At 52.4% G+C, this 20212-nt stretch overlaps 1 protein-coding gene across 1 annotated transcript in view; it reads right to left on the bottom strand.

Annotated features, from left to right (window-relative positions):
- Positions 1–1194: 1194 nt before the first annotated feature.
- Positions 1195–20212, bottom strand: part of LOC118354032 (plasmolipin) — a 21667-nt gene continuing 2649 nt past the window's right edge. The window contains exons 2-4 of the mRNA XM_035713619.2: positions 6351–6524; positions 3873–3995; positions 1195–2349 (exon numbers count right to left, since the gene is read on the bottom strand). Coding sequence (XP_035569512.1) covers positions 2233–2349; positions 3873–3995; positions 6351–6524 — 414 coding nt within the window. The 3' untranslated portion in view covers positions 1195–2232. The remainder of the gene's footprint in view (positions 2350–3872; positions 3996–6350; positions 6525–20212) is intronic.

Here is a 20212-nt window from a genome sequence, read left to right as displayed (position 1 = left end):
AAGCTAACTGGGACACAGGTGTCTGGGTTAATCCCCATCCCTCTGGGCTGGAGTGGTTCCTCCACCACAGTGCTCCAACAGTAGCCGCCACCAGCAGGAGCTCTGTCCCAAGACCCCCCCCCCCCCCCCCCCCCCCCCCCCGCCGCCGTGGATGCCTGAGATCACAGATAACACCAAACCTGCCTTATACTACTTTCCCTGATACATCCCCACCTATGAAAAAGTTTAATTTCTAAAGGCATGGTAAGAGGGATGCCTGGGTGGCTCAGCAATTTAGTGCCTGCCTTTGGCCCAGGGCCTGATCCTGGAGTCCCGGGATCATGTCCCACATCGGGCTCCCTGCAGGGAGCCTGCTTCTCCCTCTGCCTGTGTCTCTGCCTCTCTCTTTCTGTCTCTCATGAATAAATAGAATCTTAAAAAAAAAAAAAGGCATATAAGAGATTAACAATAGAACAACAATTAGGACAACAGACTGTAATGAAAGTTATGAGAATACGGTCTCAAGGTCTCTTACTGCCCTATACTCTTCTGATGACGTGAGCTGACAGTGCCCAGGGGAGGGAAGGTGCAGGAAGGTGAAGGGCGCAGGCACTGGGGCACAGCAGGACATTGCTATTTGCCTTCTCAGGAGGATCATCTGCTTCCAGACTACTGCTGGCGGCGAGTAACTGAAACCGCAGAAAGCGAGTACGTGGCTAAGGGGAGACCACCTTATTTATATGTCCCAAGTTGTCAAAAAAGGACCAAGGGGGGTGCTCAGTGATGCCTCCAGCTGGTTATTCAAAGCGTGTTACTCTGTGGCAGCAAAAGCATGGGCTCAGTCAGGAGATTTCCCCTCTCTGCTGACTGTGCTGGCTCTCCGAATCAAGTATGGCCACGCGCTTTAATTACATATGTTCTCTGAACTAACCAAGACCTTCAAGGGAGCTGATGGGAGGACAATCTTGAGTCCAGTAAGAGGACTTAACAAGCCTAAAGCTAGAGTGACTAGTGGCTTAGTGTTCAACTGAGACCCTGGTGAGAGTAAAAGGTGCTGCTAAATCTGTCAGGACACCTGGCAGGAAGTGGGTTGGGCCGCCTCAGCTCAGAGACCCCAGAACCAGACTGGCCCCCTCCAGGCATCTGGAACTGCTGGTACGACGACACCTGACACTTCCCAGAATTTATAAGCAACAACCAGGATTACCCAACACCTTTTCCAAATGAGTTCTTCTGTCTTTATTTTTGTAAAAAAACAAACAAACAAAAAGCCCCAAAGAACAAAGTCACCACTAAGCACAGGACAACTTACCAGGCAAGGCCTTGCTTGATTCCCTCCCTCCTTCATGTCCCCGGAGCCTCATCAACAGTGTCAGGGAAGCCATCGGCATTATTAGCTTTCCCCAAAGGGAATATTATAAACAAGTGCTTGGGTGAGGGAGGGAAGCCTGGTCGGGTTTTTCACAGAAGTTGCTTGGAACCAATTGCTTTAAATAATGAGTACATTTGAAATGCAGGAAAGGAAGACCATGTTGTCAGAAATCATGACCCTCTTTCCATAAATGTCTCCCTTGAAACAGCCCACTGGCCTGGATGAGGGTCAAGTCAACTGTGTTGTAAGGGGGGTGGTGCCTGGGTGGCTCAGGTGGTTGGTGGCCAACTCGATCTCAGCTCAGGTCTCAATTTCAGGGTTGTGAGCTCAAGCCCCACAGTGGGCTCCATACTGGGCAGGGAGCCTACTTAAGAAAAAAATAGTGTTTTAAGTTATCAGACCGGTTTCAAAAACTTGCTCTGCAGTCCTGGAACAAAGACTAAGATAAATACATGTGGCTTGTTAGGCTTACTCTACAGAGGGTCAGGGGCTGCAGGCCTGGAGTCCTTGTTAGTGTATTTAGTGTTGGTGAGAAGTCTGGGCCCCAGCCTTGGACACTGAAGTCTTTTACGGACAAAGCAGAGACACAGAGAGCCCCGTATCCCCGGTCGCCTTCCACTAAATACAGGGGGTGGGCAGGCAGTCTCAGCCACCGGCCTCTTTCCAGCCCCTGTGCCATCTGACTTGGGGCAAACCAGAGGAAGGATCCCGATTCCTTAGGAGTGCCAGGTGAGCCCGAGTCTGACGAGCAGAGCGGATGGAGCCAGGGCAGTCCCTTCCATGCTGTCTCCACAGAGGGCTCAGGCCTCAGACTTGCAGGTCGCCCCACACCATGACCCGGCTGCAGCCTTCGGCCCCACGGTGGGCCATGGCACAGTGTTCTAGGCGTAGCCACCGGCCATCTGACTGGTGGCCGCGTTGCTGCCCACTCCCCGCCAGGCCTGGAAGCTGAAGAAAGCGCTCACTCCGTAGGCAATCATCACTAAACACGAAAAGAACTGAAAGGAAGAAGACACCAAAGCTGAGTCGGTGAGCAGCGTGGTGCTGGGGGGCAGGGGGAGACCGTGATAACGAACATGGCAGCCTCAGTCTGGCACAGGCGGTAAAACGTGGCATAGCACCCCTCAGCTAACCAGAACAAGGTGCTCTGGCAGCCGACCAGCTCCAACTGAGCCACACACTCATTCGGCAAGTGTTTGGGGGTGCTGCTGGGGTCCCGGGGGAAACCATTACTAACCACGCAGGCAAGGTACGCCAGACTGCATATGGGCAACTGGACGATGTGCTAAGAGTGGCCGAGGGGTACACATGTCAGGGATTTCATTTTTTTCTAAATATTTTCTGTATTTATTCATGAGAGACACCGTGAGAGAGAGAGAGAGGCAGAGACACAGGCAGAGGGAGAAGCAGGCTCCCTGAAGGGAGACCGACATGGGACTCGATCCCAGGACCCCGGGGTCATGCCCTGGGCCAAAGGCAGACGCTCAACCACTGAGCCCTGAATGTTGTCTTGTTTTGTTTGTTTTTATTTTTATTTTTTTTGAATGTTGTCTTTTTGAAGCTAAATCCCTGGGATGCCTGGGTGGCTGAGCAGTTGAGCATCTGCTTTCAGCTCAGGTCGTGATCCTGGGGTCCTGGGATCGAGCTTCACATCAGGCTCCCGGCTCATCGGGGAGTCTGCTTCTTCCTCTGCCCACCCTCTTCCCCCCCCCCCCCCCCCCCGCTCATGCTCTGTCTCAAATAATAAAATCTTAAAAAGGCAATGTTCAAAAGGTACCCAAGGAATTTTCTGGAATTCATTCATAGGTGCCCTACACTAGCCCCTGCAGTCCCATTCCGAAGCTAAGAAAACAAACCCAAGTCATGGTCTCACTCCTGCCCTACCCTGGGGACTGCGCCTTGGAGTGGTCACTTCTCTGAGCCTCAGTTTCCTTGTCTGTCCAGAGGGACCGGCAGACCCTGTCCTCCTCACAGGAGTCAAGGGGTCCAGGAGGAAATGGCTGTGCAGGGCCCCGAGGACTGAGGTGTGACGGGTGTGGACGGGGTCACTGGCATGTTGCTGGCTACTAGCTGTGGAGTTCATGTTTGGGCTTCCTGAGAGAACCTGTAAATCCCCCAAATGGTTTATTTATTTATTTACTTATTTATTTTTAATGCCCCAAATGGTTTAAACCAAAAGGTTTTGCATGTGTCCTTTTCAAAAAGGGTAGGCAGTTGTTAACAGATTCTCCAACGGGGCGAGGGCTGTAAATCCATAATGGAGCACCTGGCTGCCAGCAAAGTGCAACAGTGAACCCCAAACTTCCATTTCCCATCACAAGTATTTCCCAAGTGTTCTGGTTCCTCCAGGTTCACTGTTACTCATGGAAGACAAAGCGTCCCTGAGCTCCCCTGAGGAGATGACTCAGAGGTGGCAGGTGATGGCCTCAGACCAGGGAGCGGTGGAAGTCCAGGGGCACAGACCTGGTTTGACCCGTCCCCCCCCATAACTGCCAGGGGCGCCCTGGGGAACCATACTCACAGAGGCAGCCGCACGCTGGTTATACGGCCGGGTGCCCTTCAGGGATGTCAGCTCAACGGCGGCAGAGCAGGTGATGAAGGCCGTGATGTAGAGAACAGTGGCGCCCACGTTAAATATCATTAACTGGGGGGCAGGGGGAAGGGGAGAACAGGCTCAAGACAGCAGACTCTTCCAGTAAGTGTGGAACCTCTTGGTTCCCCCCTCCAGCACACCCCCTTAGTATCCAGAACGGGCTGAGGTTCCAGGATGGGGACGGGTACATGGGTCTTACCCACTACACTACTTGGGGCCAACCCAGAGGCCATCTGAGCAGGGAGTGTAAACACACCTAAGGCTGAGAGTGGAGGGGAAATGATGGGAAGGCCTGAAGGATCTGGTCAGGGGCTGCAACCATCCCAAGAGGCAAAACCCCATTCTCAATGGCAGGAGACCAAACCAAGGCCATCTCTGAGAGCACCAGCTAAAGAGCTCCAGGGCTGGCTCAGGGCAAACTTGGCCCTCCCTCTTGGCACTGCAGGCCTTAGTCCTGAGCCTCGCCCTGGGAAGGCTTCCCATCCCCCTCTGCCCTCAGGGGGAGAAATCTGTGTCTGCCTTTTGGCCACATCCAAGGATAAAGGCCACTAGTCAAATGCCAGGGTCAGGACCCAGCGGGATTCTAGGCCACACTGGCAGAAAGGACCGTCGGCTGACACTCAGGCCCGAGTCCCATTTCCCCAAAGCTTGGCCCCTGGAGCCAGTACACAGTCTTTTTTTTTTTTTTTTTTAAAGATTTTATTTATTTATTCATGAGAAACACAGAGAGAGAGGCAGAGACACAGGCAGAGGGAGAAGCAGGTTCCATGCAGGGAGCCCAATGTGGGACTTGATCCCGGGGTTCCAGGATCACTACCTAAGGCAAAAGCAGTCGCCCAACTGCTGGACCCAGGACCCAGGCGTCCTGCCAGTAAACAGTCTTAACAGAGAAACTACAAACTGGTGGTCCTCAAGCATGTTTGATTTAACCTACAGAGTTGATTTTTTTTTTTTTTAATTACCAACACTCTAGGGGCGCCTGGGTGCCTCAGTCGGTTGGTGTCTGCCTTCAGCTTAAGTCATGATCCTGGGGTCCAGGGATCGAGCCCCTTTGTCAGGCTCCTTGCTCAGCAGAGAGCCTGCTTTCTCCCCCACCCCTACCACTCATGCCCTATCTCTCTCAAACAAATAAATAAAATCTTAAAAAAAAAAAAAAAAAAAAAGAATTACCAACATTCCAAAATGAGATTTCCTATGAAAACCTGAAGATTTCATATAAAACTTTCGATCTTAATATATCAAGATTTGGCACCAAGGGGCCTGTACTCCCACAAACAACAGTAGGAGCTGGCTAGAGGTGGTTCCCTATGGACAGATGGGTACAGGTTCTCCAGAACCCCTCCTTGGCCTACTTCACTCACTCAACCTTGTTCAGGTCCTACTGCAGGGGGCTGGTAGCTCCCATTCCAGAAAGTGCCAATCTGGCCATCCCAACCCAGTCGTCTCTAGATGCAGGCAAGCCTCCCCTGCCCCTGCTAACAGGCCCAGGAGTGTAAGAGACATTGCCCTGCTATCCTGGCCCAGGAGAGGCGTCTCCTTCCAACAACACTGCGGCCAGAGCCCCAAATCTGTGTTCAGGAGACACCGAAGCCTCACCATCTCGGGCGATTTCTTCCTTCGAGGCTCCCAGGACACGGGGCAGGGGCTGGACCCCAGCCAGGGAGTCCAGCCACCCCCTCCTCATCCCAGTCTTCCCTCCAAGCCCAGCGCCCACCACAAACACTGCCTGGCTCCTGCCAGTGATGTCAAGACCTAACAAACCCGTTCTGTCTTAAGGATGACTCACGTTTCCTCAGTTTAAACAGTCATTGAATTCCAAACAATGCCTCCTAGTCCCAGCCTCTCTCGTCTTCACAATCATGTGCTTCTCTCTGGCCTGGCTCACTGAAAGCCTCAGACCCCAGCTGCAGGGGTTTTCCGGGTCAGGGAAAAAGCGCAGCGGCTTTCTGCGTCTGGCCGGCCTACTTCCTATGGACGCGCTCAGCCCTGTGTCCCAGGGAGGTGGCTCTCGACCGACCCGGGAGGCCCCTCTCCCGGGCTGTAGCGGCCTCGTCCTGGGAACTCCTGATAGCTCGGCCCAGCCTCCAGGCCCAGAGCGGCCAGAGTCCACCAGACCCCCCTGCGACACAGGTTCAAATCCCAACCGCCTCCCCGACCCCCAAAAGAAAAACACTTTCAAGACTCCAAATGCAGTGGGCTCTCCAAGAGCCCCTCACTTCTACATTCTTCCCTGGAGAAAGCCAAGCCCATGTCCGTGTCTTCCCTCCCCCACGTGGCTCTGCAGGCTGGCTGAGGGCCAAACCCACCCGCCACTTCTCGTGTCTGGAAGGTCACACTGTGACAGCTGCTCCCAGAGGCAGAGGAATCAGCCTGGACACACCCGCCCCGCACCCCGCCCAGACTCACCACCAGCGGCCAGGGCACCATGTACAATTTCATGTGCAGCTGAAACAGGTAGAGGATGAAAAAGACGATTGTCACCAGCCAGAGGAAGACAGCAACGAACATGACCCAGCCGTAGGCCGGATACAGGTGGTATGGGGTGTCCGCAATCAGGGCCCACACCAGCAGCCCCAGCACCTGGTGGACGAGACAGGGCCAGAGTCCTCCAGAGCTCCCGGCACACTGGCTGGAGGCCAGGGGGCTCCCTCTGCAGGACACACTTCTCATGTAGCTCCTACTGCTTACCACTGTATACCAAGCCCTTATCTGGTAACTCTTCCTTTTAGGGCTCAGCTGAAATATTACACGCTGTGGGACACCTTCCCCTCCTCATCCTCCAGTCTGAGTTCTGGAACCTTCTTTTGTGTCCACATGGCCCCCCAGGCACCCACCACCCAGGACCTGGACTGTTTCCTTCCTCTGACTTTTGAGTTCCTTGAGCACAGGACGATGACTATCTTACCCATGACTGCATCCTGGCAGCCAGGACAGGACAGGATCAGGGCCCTGCCAGCAGCTCAGTAAAAGTTGCTGAAAGAAGATAAAGTCACCAGCACACCCTTGACAGATGGACACAGTCCGAGCTCCAGAGGTGGGGAAACAAACAGCTTGTGTCCTCCTCCTGCCCAGGGCCCTTGGGTGACTTCCATCCTACCAAGCCCTTTCCAACCTTCTCGGACTCTTCCAATTGCCCCTCTGTTCCCATCCCCACCTTACAAGTAGAAACTGAGTCTCACACAGTTCCCACGTGGCATCCTTGCAGTGTGCAAAGCAGCTAATAGCACAGACTCTGGAGCCAACTACCCAGGGTCAAATCCTGCTCCCCTTCCCAGCTGTGTGACCTTGGGCAAGCTCACAACCTCTCTGTGCCTTGGTGCCCCAATCTCTAAGAGTATATAATGACCGTACCTACCTCACAGAGCCACATCAAGGACCCCTGAGTTCACTTATGTAAATGGGTACAAGAGAAGTGTTTGCCTTTACTTCTCCCAGCTGTATACACTGCCCGCCCCAGCCCTCTGGGCCACGGGGAATTCGGCACAGACAGGGTGGGACCGAGCAATGCATGGCTGAGGCAGGGCCCAGGGAACTCGGGAGAGACCCGCAAGCAACCTCCCATGGAGCCATCCTAGCCTCCACCACAGCGTTCAACCCCTTCCTGGCTGCCCAAGATCCCCCTAGGCTGGGGCCTCCTCCCTTCTCGACAAGGGCGTCTCTGGAGCTAGGCATGATTCAGGTCTGGCTGCTGAGGCATAGAGGGTCTACCATGGGGCTTTGGAGGAAGGCTCCTTTGCTGACAAAGATGCACAAAAAGAACTGTGCCTCTTCTTCCGTGGATGACATCTAGGCATGTGCCTGCAAGGCTCACAGTAACCCTGCCACGGCCAGAGAATGAGCCAGCATCGGCATCAGATAGATCACAGAGAAACGGCTCAGGAGCAAGATCCACCTCTGGCGGCTGGTTCTGGAGACAAAAAGTCTCCTGACCAAAAGCTCCTGCCCCAGACCCTGAAGGGCTGTGCTCGCCCTAGAGCAAAGCCAGCACTGGGCACCTGCTGGGCACTCCCACCCAAGCACCCCTGCCAAGGATCAAAGGGATGTTTCCATACCCATCCCCCTATATGTGCAGGCTTAGGGCAGGAATGACCTTAGTTAGCTGAGTGGGAGTCCAGAAATCCCTAGGGACAGGCTTTCTTTCTCCTCTTCCTCCCCCTCCTGCACAAGAGGCCTCAGAGGGGTGTGGTTGGCTTTCTTCCCACCGTGAAGTGAGAGGTGGAGCCCCAGGCCTGGGAGCTAATCGCTGGGCTTCAGTCCTGCCCATGCTGTGGGACCCTGGGCCAGCACCTCTCCCTCTCTGTGCAGTGCCCCTAGGGCCACTCCAGTCTCCCCACCAGAACACGGGTCCCCTGAGGAATCCAAGTTTGGGTTTGGTCACTAGCACGTAGTACATATGTTCAATACATATGTGCCCAGAGCTAACGAGCCTCAGTTTCCTTATCCCTGAAGTGGAGGTCAGAAACATGCCCTGCACAGGAAACAGGTGTGAATGGGTCCATGTGCTATGGCCTTACCCCCTCCATCCAGGTCTCAGCCCATGGTGGAAGAGGGCAGGGGAATAAGAAAGGCATCCACTCCTGCTTTCCAGAGATCTGCACCTGCTCCTCCCCACCCAGCAGGGTGAGCCTGCAGGGATGCCACCCACCAGAGACAGGCTGGCAGTGGCCTGTGCAGCTCATTTTACAAGTGAAGGAGGTGGGACAGGCAGCCGGGCTTTGCCTGCAGGGGCACAAGCTGGGGGGAGAGCCACTGCCAGTGAGGACCCAGACCTGGGGTGTCTCAGCACAGTGCCAAGTTTTACCATCCATCCTCAAGACACCCTGCCAGAAATGGACCTATCAGGGGGACCAAGAGCCCCCAGAGCCAGGTGAGGTCACTGCTCGGAAGGAGAACCAACCTTGCTAACGCAGCATGTTGCAGGATGCTCCCAGGTGAGAACTGGACATGTCAGGGACAATCATCTTTCTACTTAAAGCAGGGCCCTTGGACTCCTGGGTGACTCAGGGGTTTAGCATCTGCCTTTGGCTCAGGTCGTGGTCCCAGGGTCCTGGGATCGAGTCCTGCGTCAGGCTCCCTGCATGGAGCCTGCTTCTCCCTCTGCCTATGTCTCTGCCTCTCTCTCTGTGTCTTTCATGAATAAATAAATAAATATTAAAAAATAAATAAAGCAGGGCCCTTACAGGACTCCATGCAACATGCTGTTCCAACCACTGGAAAGGAAGTTAGAAAATGCTCTGACTGGTAAATCAAGGAAAGACCACTTCAGATTCACCCTAATGTACATCCATCAATTATCGGTTTGATTACTCCCAGATTTGGCTGCAGTGACAGCGGACGCCCTCCAGCTCTGTGCCAGGCCTCAGGTAAGCCACTTCCCCTTCCGGTTCACAGTTTCCCCAGGACCCTGTCATGGGTTGGTACTATTTATTTTCCCCATTTTCCAAACAGAAGCTCAGAGGGAAATGTGTCTGTGGTTGCCCACGGTCACCTGTGGGTAAAGGGCAGGGCAGGACTTGAACCCACATCTGTCCTTCTCTGGAACCCAGGCTACTGAGTGTTGCCTAGTGTCGTGTGCAAGATGAAGACAGGCCAGCTGTGTCCCGGCTCTGCCCTGCCCACCAGCCCAGCCCTGGTTTCTAGATCAGCAGGCGCAGCCTGAGAGATGAAGCCGCTGGATAAGCAGCAGGAATTTCTGGGGTTCCTCCTGGCTTGGTCAACCTGGCCCCATGCCCTGGGAGCCTCGGTTTCTGGCCTCAAACCAGGAAAGGTCCATTCTTCCATCTGAACCAGATAGACCGGTTTTCCCCGTTCACTCTCCCCCAGGCCCGAGAATCTGAACAGAATCCCAGCCCAGGGCTCCAGGGAGACCCCGTTCAGGACAGGGCAGCCCCACATGTGCTGACCCCTCTTTTAGGCTGGGCAGCCTCCTCTCCCTCCTGCAGTGCAGCCATACTAGCCCGAAGATGAGCCCAGAGGACCTGTGTGTGGTCCACTGTAGAAGAGTAAACCCCACTTTTCAGAGGGACAGGGACAGCCGTGGGTAATTGAGGGCAGGGAGCAGAGGCCACCTGTCTCCAGGGTCAGACCCAGGGCCCTCTGACCAGAACAGTCACCTTGCAGCTCTGATGCACCTCTCCGGGATCATTCATTGAGTAAGAACGTACTGGGCACCTACTGCTGTGGGAGCCAAACCGACAAAAAGCCCTGCTCTCCCAGAGCTCCCACTCTACTGAAGGGACCCAGATAAAAGCCCAATACATCGGTGAATACAAGTGAGCCACGGAGAAGTGCATTGTGAAAAATCCAGCTGAGAAGGGACAGAGCAGTGAGGTCATTTGCAATTTTAGATAAGAGGCCAAGAAAGATCTCACTGGGAAGGTGACCTATGAGCAGCAGGAACAGCAAGGATTGCTGGCAACGACCAGAACTGGGAGAGAGATATGGAAAAGAGTCTCCTTCAGAGCCACCACAACTGTGAAACAATATTGTCTGAAGCCACCCAGTTTATGGTATTTTGTGATGGCTGCCCCAGGAAACTAATACGTCTTACTTAGCTATTCTTTGACAACAGATGGGAGGTCGTGATCTGACTTAACTGTGATATTGTCATCAGTTTTGGTGGAAGGTTGGCTTATTAACTCCCTGGGTTCAAGCTCTGGCCCTGCCAACTTACTAGCTGTGTGACCTAGGCAAGCTGCTGAACTTCTCTGTGCTTTAGTACCCTTGTCTTCAAAATGTGCCTATCTCATGGGGGTGTTCTGAGATTAAAGAAAGTAATATAGGGACACCTGAGCAGCTCAGTCCATTAAGCAGCTGCCTAGGGGTCATGTTCCCAGGGTCCTGGGATGGAGCCCCACATCATCAGGCTCCTTGCTCGGCAGGGAGTCTGCTTCTCCCTTTCCTTCTGCCTTCTGTTCCCCCTTGCTTGTGTGCACGCTCTCTCTGTCAAGGAAAGAGAGAAAGAGAGAGAGAGAGAGGGAAAGAAAGAAAGAAAGAAAGAAAGAAAGAAAGAAAGAAAGAAAGAAAGAAAGAAAGAAAGAAAGAAAGAAAGAAAAGAAAGAAAAGAAAGAGAGAGAGAGAGAGAAAGGAAGGAAGGAAGGAAGGAAGGAAGGAAGGAAGGAAGGAAGGAAGGAAGGAAGGAAAAAGAAAAGAAAAGAAAAGAAAAAAGAAAAAGGAAAGGAAAGGAAAGGAAAGGAAAGGAAAGAAAAAAAAGCAAAAAGAAAGAAGAGAAGACTCCTGGGTAGCTGCCTTCGGCTCAGGTCATGATCCCGGGGTCCCGGGATCAAGTTCAAGTCCTGCATCTGGATCCGCATGGAGCCTGCTTCTCCCTCTGCCTGTGTCTCTGCCTCTCTCCCGGTGTCTCTCATGAATAAATAAATAAAATCTTAAAAAAAAAAGAAAGAAATTTGAGGGAATTTGCTCAATGCCCAACATGGGCCTACCACTCAATACACGTTCTACTGTAATTAATTATCAAGCCGAGAGGCTGGAATGTGGGTTTTCCAAACCAAACCTCTGCCCAGCTTATGGAGGTAGGGGTGCCAGGCCTCGCTGAGATAAAGAATGTATCTAAACCTTAGCACCAGGCACGCTGCCTGACACATCCGGCCCACACCACAGTGGGCCCCACCTGTCTTTGAGATAAGGCAGCCACAAGGCAGCGGGGCTTATCTGAGGGGGAGGCCCCAGCAGGGCAGCCCAGCGCTGGAGCACTGGAGGTGCCTGTCCTCTGTTCCTCAGAGGCCAAAGGGCCTTGGCCAGAACACTTCATCCTCAGGCTTCAGGTTTCCCTCGGTACAATGGGAGCAAGGAGGTTCCACTTAGTGTTCTCCTTGGGCCTGACATTTCTCAATGTACACCTCCCCCGGGGGGGCCCAAGCCCTCTCCCCCTGGTGCGGCAGGGATCCCACCAGCCCCAGCACCAAGCTAAGTCTTCTGCCCAAAGATGGTCACGCTGACTCTCCGGATCTTCTCCACTTCCTGGGCTGGGTCACACCCTTGTGGATTTGCTGTGTGACCTTGGGAGAGTCAGCCAACCTTTCTGGTCTGTTTCTTTATCTGACATGTGAGACAGTTGGGCGGGCACACCCATACTGGTCACCTCACAGCTGTGTCATTGCAGGTAAAATGAAGGAAAAACTGAGCAGCTGTAGTGGTCAGGAGTGGCTAGGAAGGCTCTTGCGCTCTGCTGGGCGGTGGTGGGGGATGGAGGATGTATCTCCCAGAGGGGCCTCAAAGAGCTGGGGTCCTGACACAGGACTCAAACTCAGCCAAGGCGGGTCACAGAAATGGCCAAGGGGGCGCCTGGGTGGCTCAGTGGGCTAAGTGTCTGCCTTTGGCTCAGGTCATGATCCAGGGATCCTGGGACTGAGCCCTGCATCGGGCTCCCTGCTCAGTGGGGAACCGGCTTCTCCCTCTCCCTCTGCTCCTTCCCTCTGCTTGTGTTCTCTCTCTCTCCTTCAAGTAAATAAAATCTGGAAGGAAGGAAGGAAGGAAGGAAGGAAGGAAGGAAGGAAGGAAGGGAGGGAGGGAGGGAGGGAGGGAGGGAGGGAGGGAGGAGGAAAAGGGAAAGGGAAAGGGAAGGAAAAGAGGGAGGGAGGGAGGGAGGGAGGGAGGGAAGGAAGGAAGGAAGGAAGGAAGGAAGGAAGGAAGGAAGGAAGGAAGGAAGGAAGGAAGGAAGGAAGGAAGGAAAAAAAGAAAAGAAAGGAAGGAAGTGACTTGGGGGTCTCAATGGTTGAGCACCTGCCTTTAAGCTCAGGTTGTGATCCTGGGGTACTGGGATCAAGTTCTGCACTGGGTTCCCTGTGGGCAGCCTGCTTCTCCCTCTGCCTATGTCTCTGCCTCTTTTTCTGTGTCTCTCATGAATAAATAAAATCTTTTTTAAAAAAGAGAGAGAGAAAGAATAAAAGAAAGGAAGAGAGAAAGGAAGAGAGAAAGAAAAAGTGAGGGATGCCTGGGTGGCTCAGCAGTTTTAGCGCCTGCCTTAGACCCAGGGTGCAATCCTGGGGTCCTGGGATCAAGTCCCACGTCGGGCTCCCTGCATGGAGCCTGCTTCTCCCTCTGCCTGTGTCTCTGCCTCTCTCTGTGTCTCTCATGAATAAATAAATAAAATCCTGAAAGAAGGAAGGAAGGAAAGGGAAGGGAAGGGAAGGGAAGGGAAGGGAAGGGAAGGGAAGGGAAGGGAAGGGAAGGGAAGGGAAGGGAAGGGAAGGGAAGGAAAGAGAAGGAAAGGGAAGGAAAGAGAAGGAAAGGGAAGGAAAGAAGTGGTCAAGGTGGCCCAGACAGGGACTGCAGAGCTGAGAGTAGTCTGCTGGCATCAGGGTAATGCAGCCTGGGGCAGCCAGGACTTCTAATTTTTCAAGAGACACTAGAAATCCAAATTCGTATGTGAAATCTTCAGCTTTTTAAATGTTGGGCAATGAAGCCAAGGGTTTTGGAGACAATGTGAGGATGGGATCCACCCAAGAGCCCCAAAACTCCCTTCTCCCCACTGCACCATCCAGGAAACTGGAGGCCCAGGGCAACACAAACCCTCTGGGGTTCCCCCTCACAGGGACACATCTGGGCAGCTGAGGACACTCTGAACTTGGCCTGGCCAGGCCCAGCCTCCACCCCCGCCTCAGGCCTTCTCCCTACAGTGAAAGGGACTTTATGGGGACAAAAAGACACCCATTGTGTCACAGGAGACAAAGGCGCAGGGGACCCAGAGGGTCCAGGCGCCTGGACTGGTCACAACAAATCCACACACTAACCACCCCCTCCCTGTGCAGAGGCGGCAGGCTGCAGGGGGGCGGGGGGCGGGGAGGCTCCCTGGAATTCCTGCCCTGTGGAGTCAGGACACTTGGGGAGTCCTGGGGGCTGCCTCCCGGCTCCACCAGGTCTGGCACAGGTTTAACTCCTCTCAGCTTCCCTTTCACAGAGAAGGAGGCTGGGAGAGTCATTTGGTTATTGAACAAAGTCTCCTGAGGGCCTGCTGGGTGCCAGGCACCGTTACAGACCCTGGGAGTGAAGCAGGAAGCCTGCAGCCAAGTCCTCACAGTCACACACTCATATGCACATGCACACGCACACGCAGCTCCCAGCCTGGGCTGCTACAGGGAGGAAGGTGAAGATGGAAATGCCAGCTCAGGGCCTGGTTCACCTGCTATGCTTTCCAAATGTGACCTGTCAACATTACTTGTCATTCCTCAGTCTTGAGTCTAGGATCTGAGATTTTTAACTCCTAGAGAGGGAAGAGATTTCTGCACCCCTACCCGAGCAGCTGAGCAGCCCAGCAGCCCCCAGAGCCCCATAGCGAGGACCTCCAGCGCCTGTGTGCGTCCTGCATGTCCAGGAGCCTACTGCTACCTGGTTACTTTGTGGTCTCCCTTAGAGTCTTAGAAAAATCTTCCCAACGTGAAGCTCAGACTGCCTTCTGCATATCCCCGGCTAGTTCCCATTCCCTGCGCTGTGTCCCAGCTGGTGGAGCCGCCCAGAGGAAGAGGGGTCTCCACATTACAGGTGGGGACACTCCCCCTAGGACCTGGGCAGAGGGGCTGGCACCACAAGCAGGTCCCAGTCCAGCCACTGGTCTTCCGGAGAGAGCTGGCTGTTGGGAGCACACGGACCGTCATCAAACCCGTGAGGCCTGGCCTCCACCTGCTAGAGAATAGGGGTGGTGGGGAGAGCCTCACGTGAATGTCTTCTTTGCTCAAGGAAGCATGCTTCCCTAGATGCTGGCTTGAGATCTGATTCTGGCACTACTGTTATGGGTGACCATGAGCAAGCCCTGCCCCATCTTAACTTTAAGGAAGGACAGGTGACCCCATTTGGCCAACCTCATATGGGGTGGCAAATCATCCAATGTCGGACTCCCCACCCCCAAATTAGAGCTGGAATAGCCCTAGTACAGGCCCAGGTCGGTTGCCTAGCAGCTCATATGCTGAGCCCTGCCTAACCTTTAGCACTTACCTTTCTGCCCTAAGCTCCCTGTGAGACCTTGGGGTACCACCCTGGCCTCTCCCCCTTGGGCAAACATGACAGGCCAACCAGACTAACAGTGAAGGGCCTGTTGATATCCAGGGCCGAGCTCACTGGGCTGTTAAGGAAAAGAGCTCACCCCTCCCTGCCCACCAGGCAGGATCCCATTGGCCGTGGGAACCGGGGCAGCACCCCTGGGGCTCCCCTAGACTGTCTATGAGCAGGAAATCAGGGCCCAACCCTCACTGAATTCCATCACCGACAACTCACCAGCTGCCATGCAGGGACCAACACCTGACCCTGCCGCACATACAGGAACAGCAACCATCCACCATACGTGGACAGCTCTGTAGCCTCTTTCCATTTACACCTGATTAAGAAATCCACCCAAGGTCACCCGGCCAGTGGCACTGACTTCACGGTTACCGCTTGCTGCTGTGTGTTCACGGACAAGTGTCTTCCCCAATCGGGGCCAGAGGGGCCTTTCTTCATGCTTTTTGCCATATCCACAAACTACCTGTACTATATTTTTACTCTGTATTTTCAAGTACTTGAAAGATTTTTAAATAAGTCATTTCATTTATTTTTGAAATATGTTATCTGTATGACATGGTAGGTAACAAAATGGTGCTTTCATCATGTCTCCCTCCTCCCCTGATACTCAATTTCTTCCCCCGGCGCAGCCAAGAGTGGTTTCTTAGCCTCTCTCCAGAGACTGTGTGTGCATGCACGCACACACACACTCTTTAGATAGCTCTGTCTGTACATGGTCTCTCTGTATTTCTCCCATACAAAGGATTGTATTCTACACACAGTTTTGTACCTGGCTTTTTTCACTTAACCATACAGCCTGGAGACTGTCCCTCATTACATAGGGAGCTGCCTTCCTGTCTTCTGAGGGTAAGACCATCTTTTTTATAAACTGCATGATATGCCGATATGACTCACCTGCTATGCTTTCCAAATGTGACCTGTCAACATTACTTGTTATTCCTCAGTCTTGAGTCTAGGATCTGAGATTTTTAAGTCCTAGAGAGGGAAGAGATTTCTGCACCCCTACCGGAGCAGCTGAGCAGTCCAGCAGCCCTCAGAGCCCCATAGCGAGGACCTTCAATGTACACTGTACCATTGTACAATGGTACAAATATATCATAATTTACTGTAACAGTATGTGTCAGGGACACCTGGGTGGCTCAGTGGTTGAGCGGCTGCCTTCAGCTCAGGGCATGATCCCAGGGTCCTGGGGTCAAGTCCCACATCGAGCTCCCCCTGAGAAGCCTGCTTCTCCCTCTGCCTGTGTCTCTGCCTCTCTCTGTGTCTCTCATGAATAAATAAATAAAATCTTAAAAAAAAAAAAAAAAAAGAAAATCCTTAAAACAAAACAAAACAGCGTGTGTCAACTATACTTTAATTAAAAACTAGGACACCTGAGTGGCTCAGTAGGCTTCAGTATCTGCCTTTGGCTCAGGTCAGGATCCCAAGGTCCTGGGATCCAGCCCACATCCCTGCTGAGCAGGGAGCCTGCTTTTCCCTCTCCCTCTGCCCCTCCCTCTGCTGGTGCTCTCTCTCACTCTCTTTCAAATAAAATCTTTAATAAATAAACAAATAAAATGCTGATGGAAAACTAAAAAAAGAAAACAAAACAAGAAGTCTGCATGGCATAAAAAACTACCGTGAACAAAGTCAAAAACAACATGAGGAAAAAAATACTTGCAAATCATCTGGAGGTCCCAGCAATTGATAAGACAGACTTACAACTCCATAGAATGGAGAAAGAATACAGACAATAAGATACAAACAGCTTTTAAACATGTTTTCAAAGGCCAACCTCACTCACAAAAGAAATGCTACCACCCCGCGCTATCAGAGGGGTAGGGAGCAGGTGCTTAGTTCACCATGCCAGTGACCCATACAGAGGGCGTCTGGCGACCTCTATCAAAATCACAAACACACATACCCTGAGCCAGCAGTCCCACCTCTGGAAATGTACAGTACAGATGCGCTCAGTGGCTTGGGTAGGATCGTTCACGGCAACAGGGTGCGCAACAGCAGGAGTGGGAACCAACCCCAGTGTCTGTCCACAGAGGGACAGGCCACGAGTCACAGGGTGGCCCCACGATGGACCCCTGCGAAGCCCGAAGACAGAAGCAATCGTGCTCTATGCCCAAGTACGGAGACAGAAAGCCTACCAAGACATATTTCTAAGTGAAAAAGGAGAAGGTGCAGAAGGATCTGGATGGAGGGACCGCATCCCTCAGATGAAGTGGAGAGAAGCCAGTATGGAATGGTACGTGGGAAACCAGAGTGGGCTGGGTGGAGCAACAGGAAGGGACAGAGATTTTTCACCCTGCTTCCTCCCAGCTTGTTTTATTCTGAACCGTAGTAAATATATTACCTATTAAAGAAATTAAGAACATAAAAGATTAGAAAAAGAAAGAAACACGCAGCACAGTGTGTGCTGATGTAGAACATCCCCAGGTGTACTGTTAAGGGGGGAAAGCTTGGCAGGGGGAGGGGAGGGGTGCCAGGCACAGGCTGTTCCATCTGTGGTTTCTAAGTGAGGATAGGGGTTACTCGCAGAAAAACGCTTAGACTCAGCCTGGAATGCTGCCTTCCTACAGGTGCCTACCTCGGGGACGGTCGGGGAGGGGAGAGACTATACTTGCATTGATTACCCCATATATCATTTGAATGTTTTGCTGGGTGTCTGTTTAATTTTTCTCAAAGCATACAAATTTTTTAAAAATGTGCACATCCATAGAGAAAGGGCTACCGGACCTGGGGAGACGACAGTGATAGGAGGGCATGCCCTGAAACAGTTAACAGGGAGGGACACACCTCTGTATAACAGAAGAGGTCTCAGGTGCCTTGGGTGTTAAGAAAAAGCAATGTGCTGAACAAAGGAAAATAAAACCATCCACTTTTTTTTTTTTTTTTAAACAATGCACAGGAAAAAGAACTGGCAACTCCCAACAGTGGTCCCCTTGGAGAGAGGGGCAAGTGATCCAAGAATAACTTTGGCCTTATCTGTAAAAGGTTTTCATTTTTTTAAGGAGAATGTGTTCACATGTTTATTCCAAACACTCAACTCTCTCCTGGCCACAACCAGCAGGGTGTGTAGGTGGAGCTAACAATACAAAGCATTGGTTTCCCCCCACCCCACCCCACCCCTCAGCAAAGGAGGTGGAGGGTGAGCCTGCAGGGCCTGGAATGCTGCACCCGAGACTGAACCCACACATCTTAGTGCTGAGGAAAGCCGTGGGAGGCCCCAACACCACGCTTCCAATGGGGCTGACCTCTGCTCACACCTCTGGGACTCCAACAACCTCATCTGGGCAGCCCCTTTCTGGAGGTCAGAGGTGATTTGCAGGCCTTGTCCTGACCCCCAAGAAGGACCTAAGTGTTTGCTGGGGACAAAGCCAGGATCACCACAAGGGAGAGCTTTCTAATCCTCCTAAATTCACAGGGATGGTGCAGCAGCCTTGAGAGAGACTGAGTTCCTTGTCTAGAGAAGCATGCAAGCTCGAGGGATCTCTGGGAGCAAGCATAAGAAACCCTAGGGTACTATGGCTCTGTGAATCCTAACTGCCCTGCATTCCAACACATGCTGCACTAAGCCCCTTACAGCACCACCTTCCATTCCTCACTATCCCTTTATCACTATTTAACCGACAAGGGAACGGAGACTCCAAATACTAGGGAAGGTACCCAAAGTCACTGCCAGGAAGGGGCATCCAGGATTGGAACCCAAGGCTCTCAGCTTTCAGACCAGTGCTCCCACCAATACTCTCTGCGTCACCCCATGGATCACTGTGATCTAGTGGCAGGTGAAGCTTCCAGTATCTGCCCATTCACCTGCAAAGTGGGAATTGTGTGGCCACCCCCAACCCCAGGAGGTGTGGCAAAAAGGATAGAAGGAGCCAAACATTGACACGCCTGTTGCACGAAGGACCAATTATATGGGCTGCTATGCCTGAGGCCTCAGGGATGCCTTCTGACCGCAGAGCTTTTACACAATCTGTTTTGAGGTTCAGGTATTCAGAACCTTCTTCTCACTACTCCCTTCCCTTGTAAGTAAACCCTTCAGAGCCCACTTCTGTCAAGAAGCCTCCCTCAGCGGCCCCTCGAAAGCACCCTAGGAACCCCCAACTTCCACCAAAAAAACAAAAACAAAAGAGGAGGCACAGCTAGAGCCAGGCTTTGGATCTAAGTGTAAATTCTGATGGCCTCACTACCAGGTGGGACCTCATACAAGTTCCTCCCTCCCTTCTCACCAGTAAACCCAGGTAAAATAATCTTTTTCCCCAGGGCCATAAGCACCAGTTAACCACACCTTCCACAAGATTCCTTCCACCCCCCCACCACACAAAGATTTGCAGCATTAAAGCCTCCAGATTTTTTAGGACCAAAAGAGTTGTCTCTAGATCAAATTTGCTAGCTTGCTTTTTAGATACTAGCTGCATAAATTCATCATGTTTCCCTTTTTGCCTACGCTGCTAGGAAACAGCCTTAAACTTGCTATAGATTCCCAGTACAATGATCTCTTTAAGTCAATCCTTCCCCCTCCTACACACATACCACAAACTTTTAGAAATATATTATGACAGGGGTGCCTAGGTGGCTCAGTCAGTTAAAAATTTGCCTTCAGCTCGGGTCATGATCTCTGGGTCTGGAGACCGAGCCTACATTGGGTCCCCTGTTCACTGGGGGAATCTGCTTCTCCCTCTGCCCCTCTGTGCTCTCTCTCTCTCTCAAATAATGAAATCTTAAAAATATTTAACTTCTGTTGTATGTAGCTAAATATCACCTTCCATGTAATGTTCTTTCTGGAACCAGATGGAGGTAGGCAGGGAGTGATAAATCACTGAACACTGAAATTGGTTCTTCAGGACACATTTAATACCAAAGAACACATCTCCTTCCCAAGAAGATGGGGCATAAAGCCCAGCCCACCTCCCTCCTCCCACCACATCTGGAACACTTCACCAAATCCTCTGGGCAACAAAAGAGAATTAGCTTTCATTTTCCTATTTACTGCCTCCTCCATGCAGGCTTCCCTGATCCCTGTGCAGAAGAAAGCTCATCCTCTGGGTACCTCGCTCAGACCAAGAGCTCCTGGAGAGTAGGTACTGGGCCTGGTGGGGACCACCACTCCACCACTCTCTTAAAAGCATCATACCCTGTGCCCTGTGGGAGCACAGTTGACTGTGGTAATTAAGAGCATGGGCCAGGGGATGCCTGGGTGGCTCAGCAGTTGAGCATCTGCCTTTGGCTCAGGGCGTGTAATCCTGGGTCCAGGGATCAAGTCC

Source organism: Canis lupus, chromosome 2 (assembly GCF_003254725.2).
Source record: "Canis lupus dingo isolate Sandy chromosome 2, ASM325472v2, whole genome shotgun sequence".
Lineage (NCBI taxonomy): Eukaryota > Metazoa > Chordata > Mammalia > Carnivora > Canidae > Canis > Canis lupus.
Note: the sequence above shows the minus strand (reverse complement) of the source record. Positions and strands in the feature narration are given on the sequence as shown.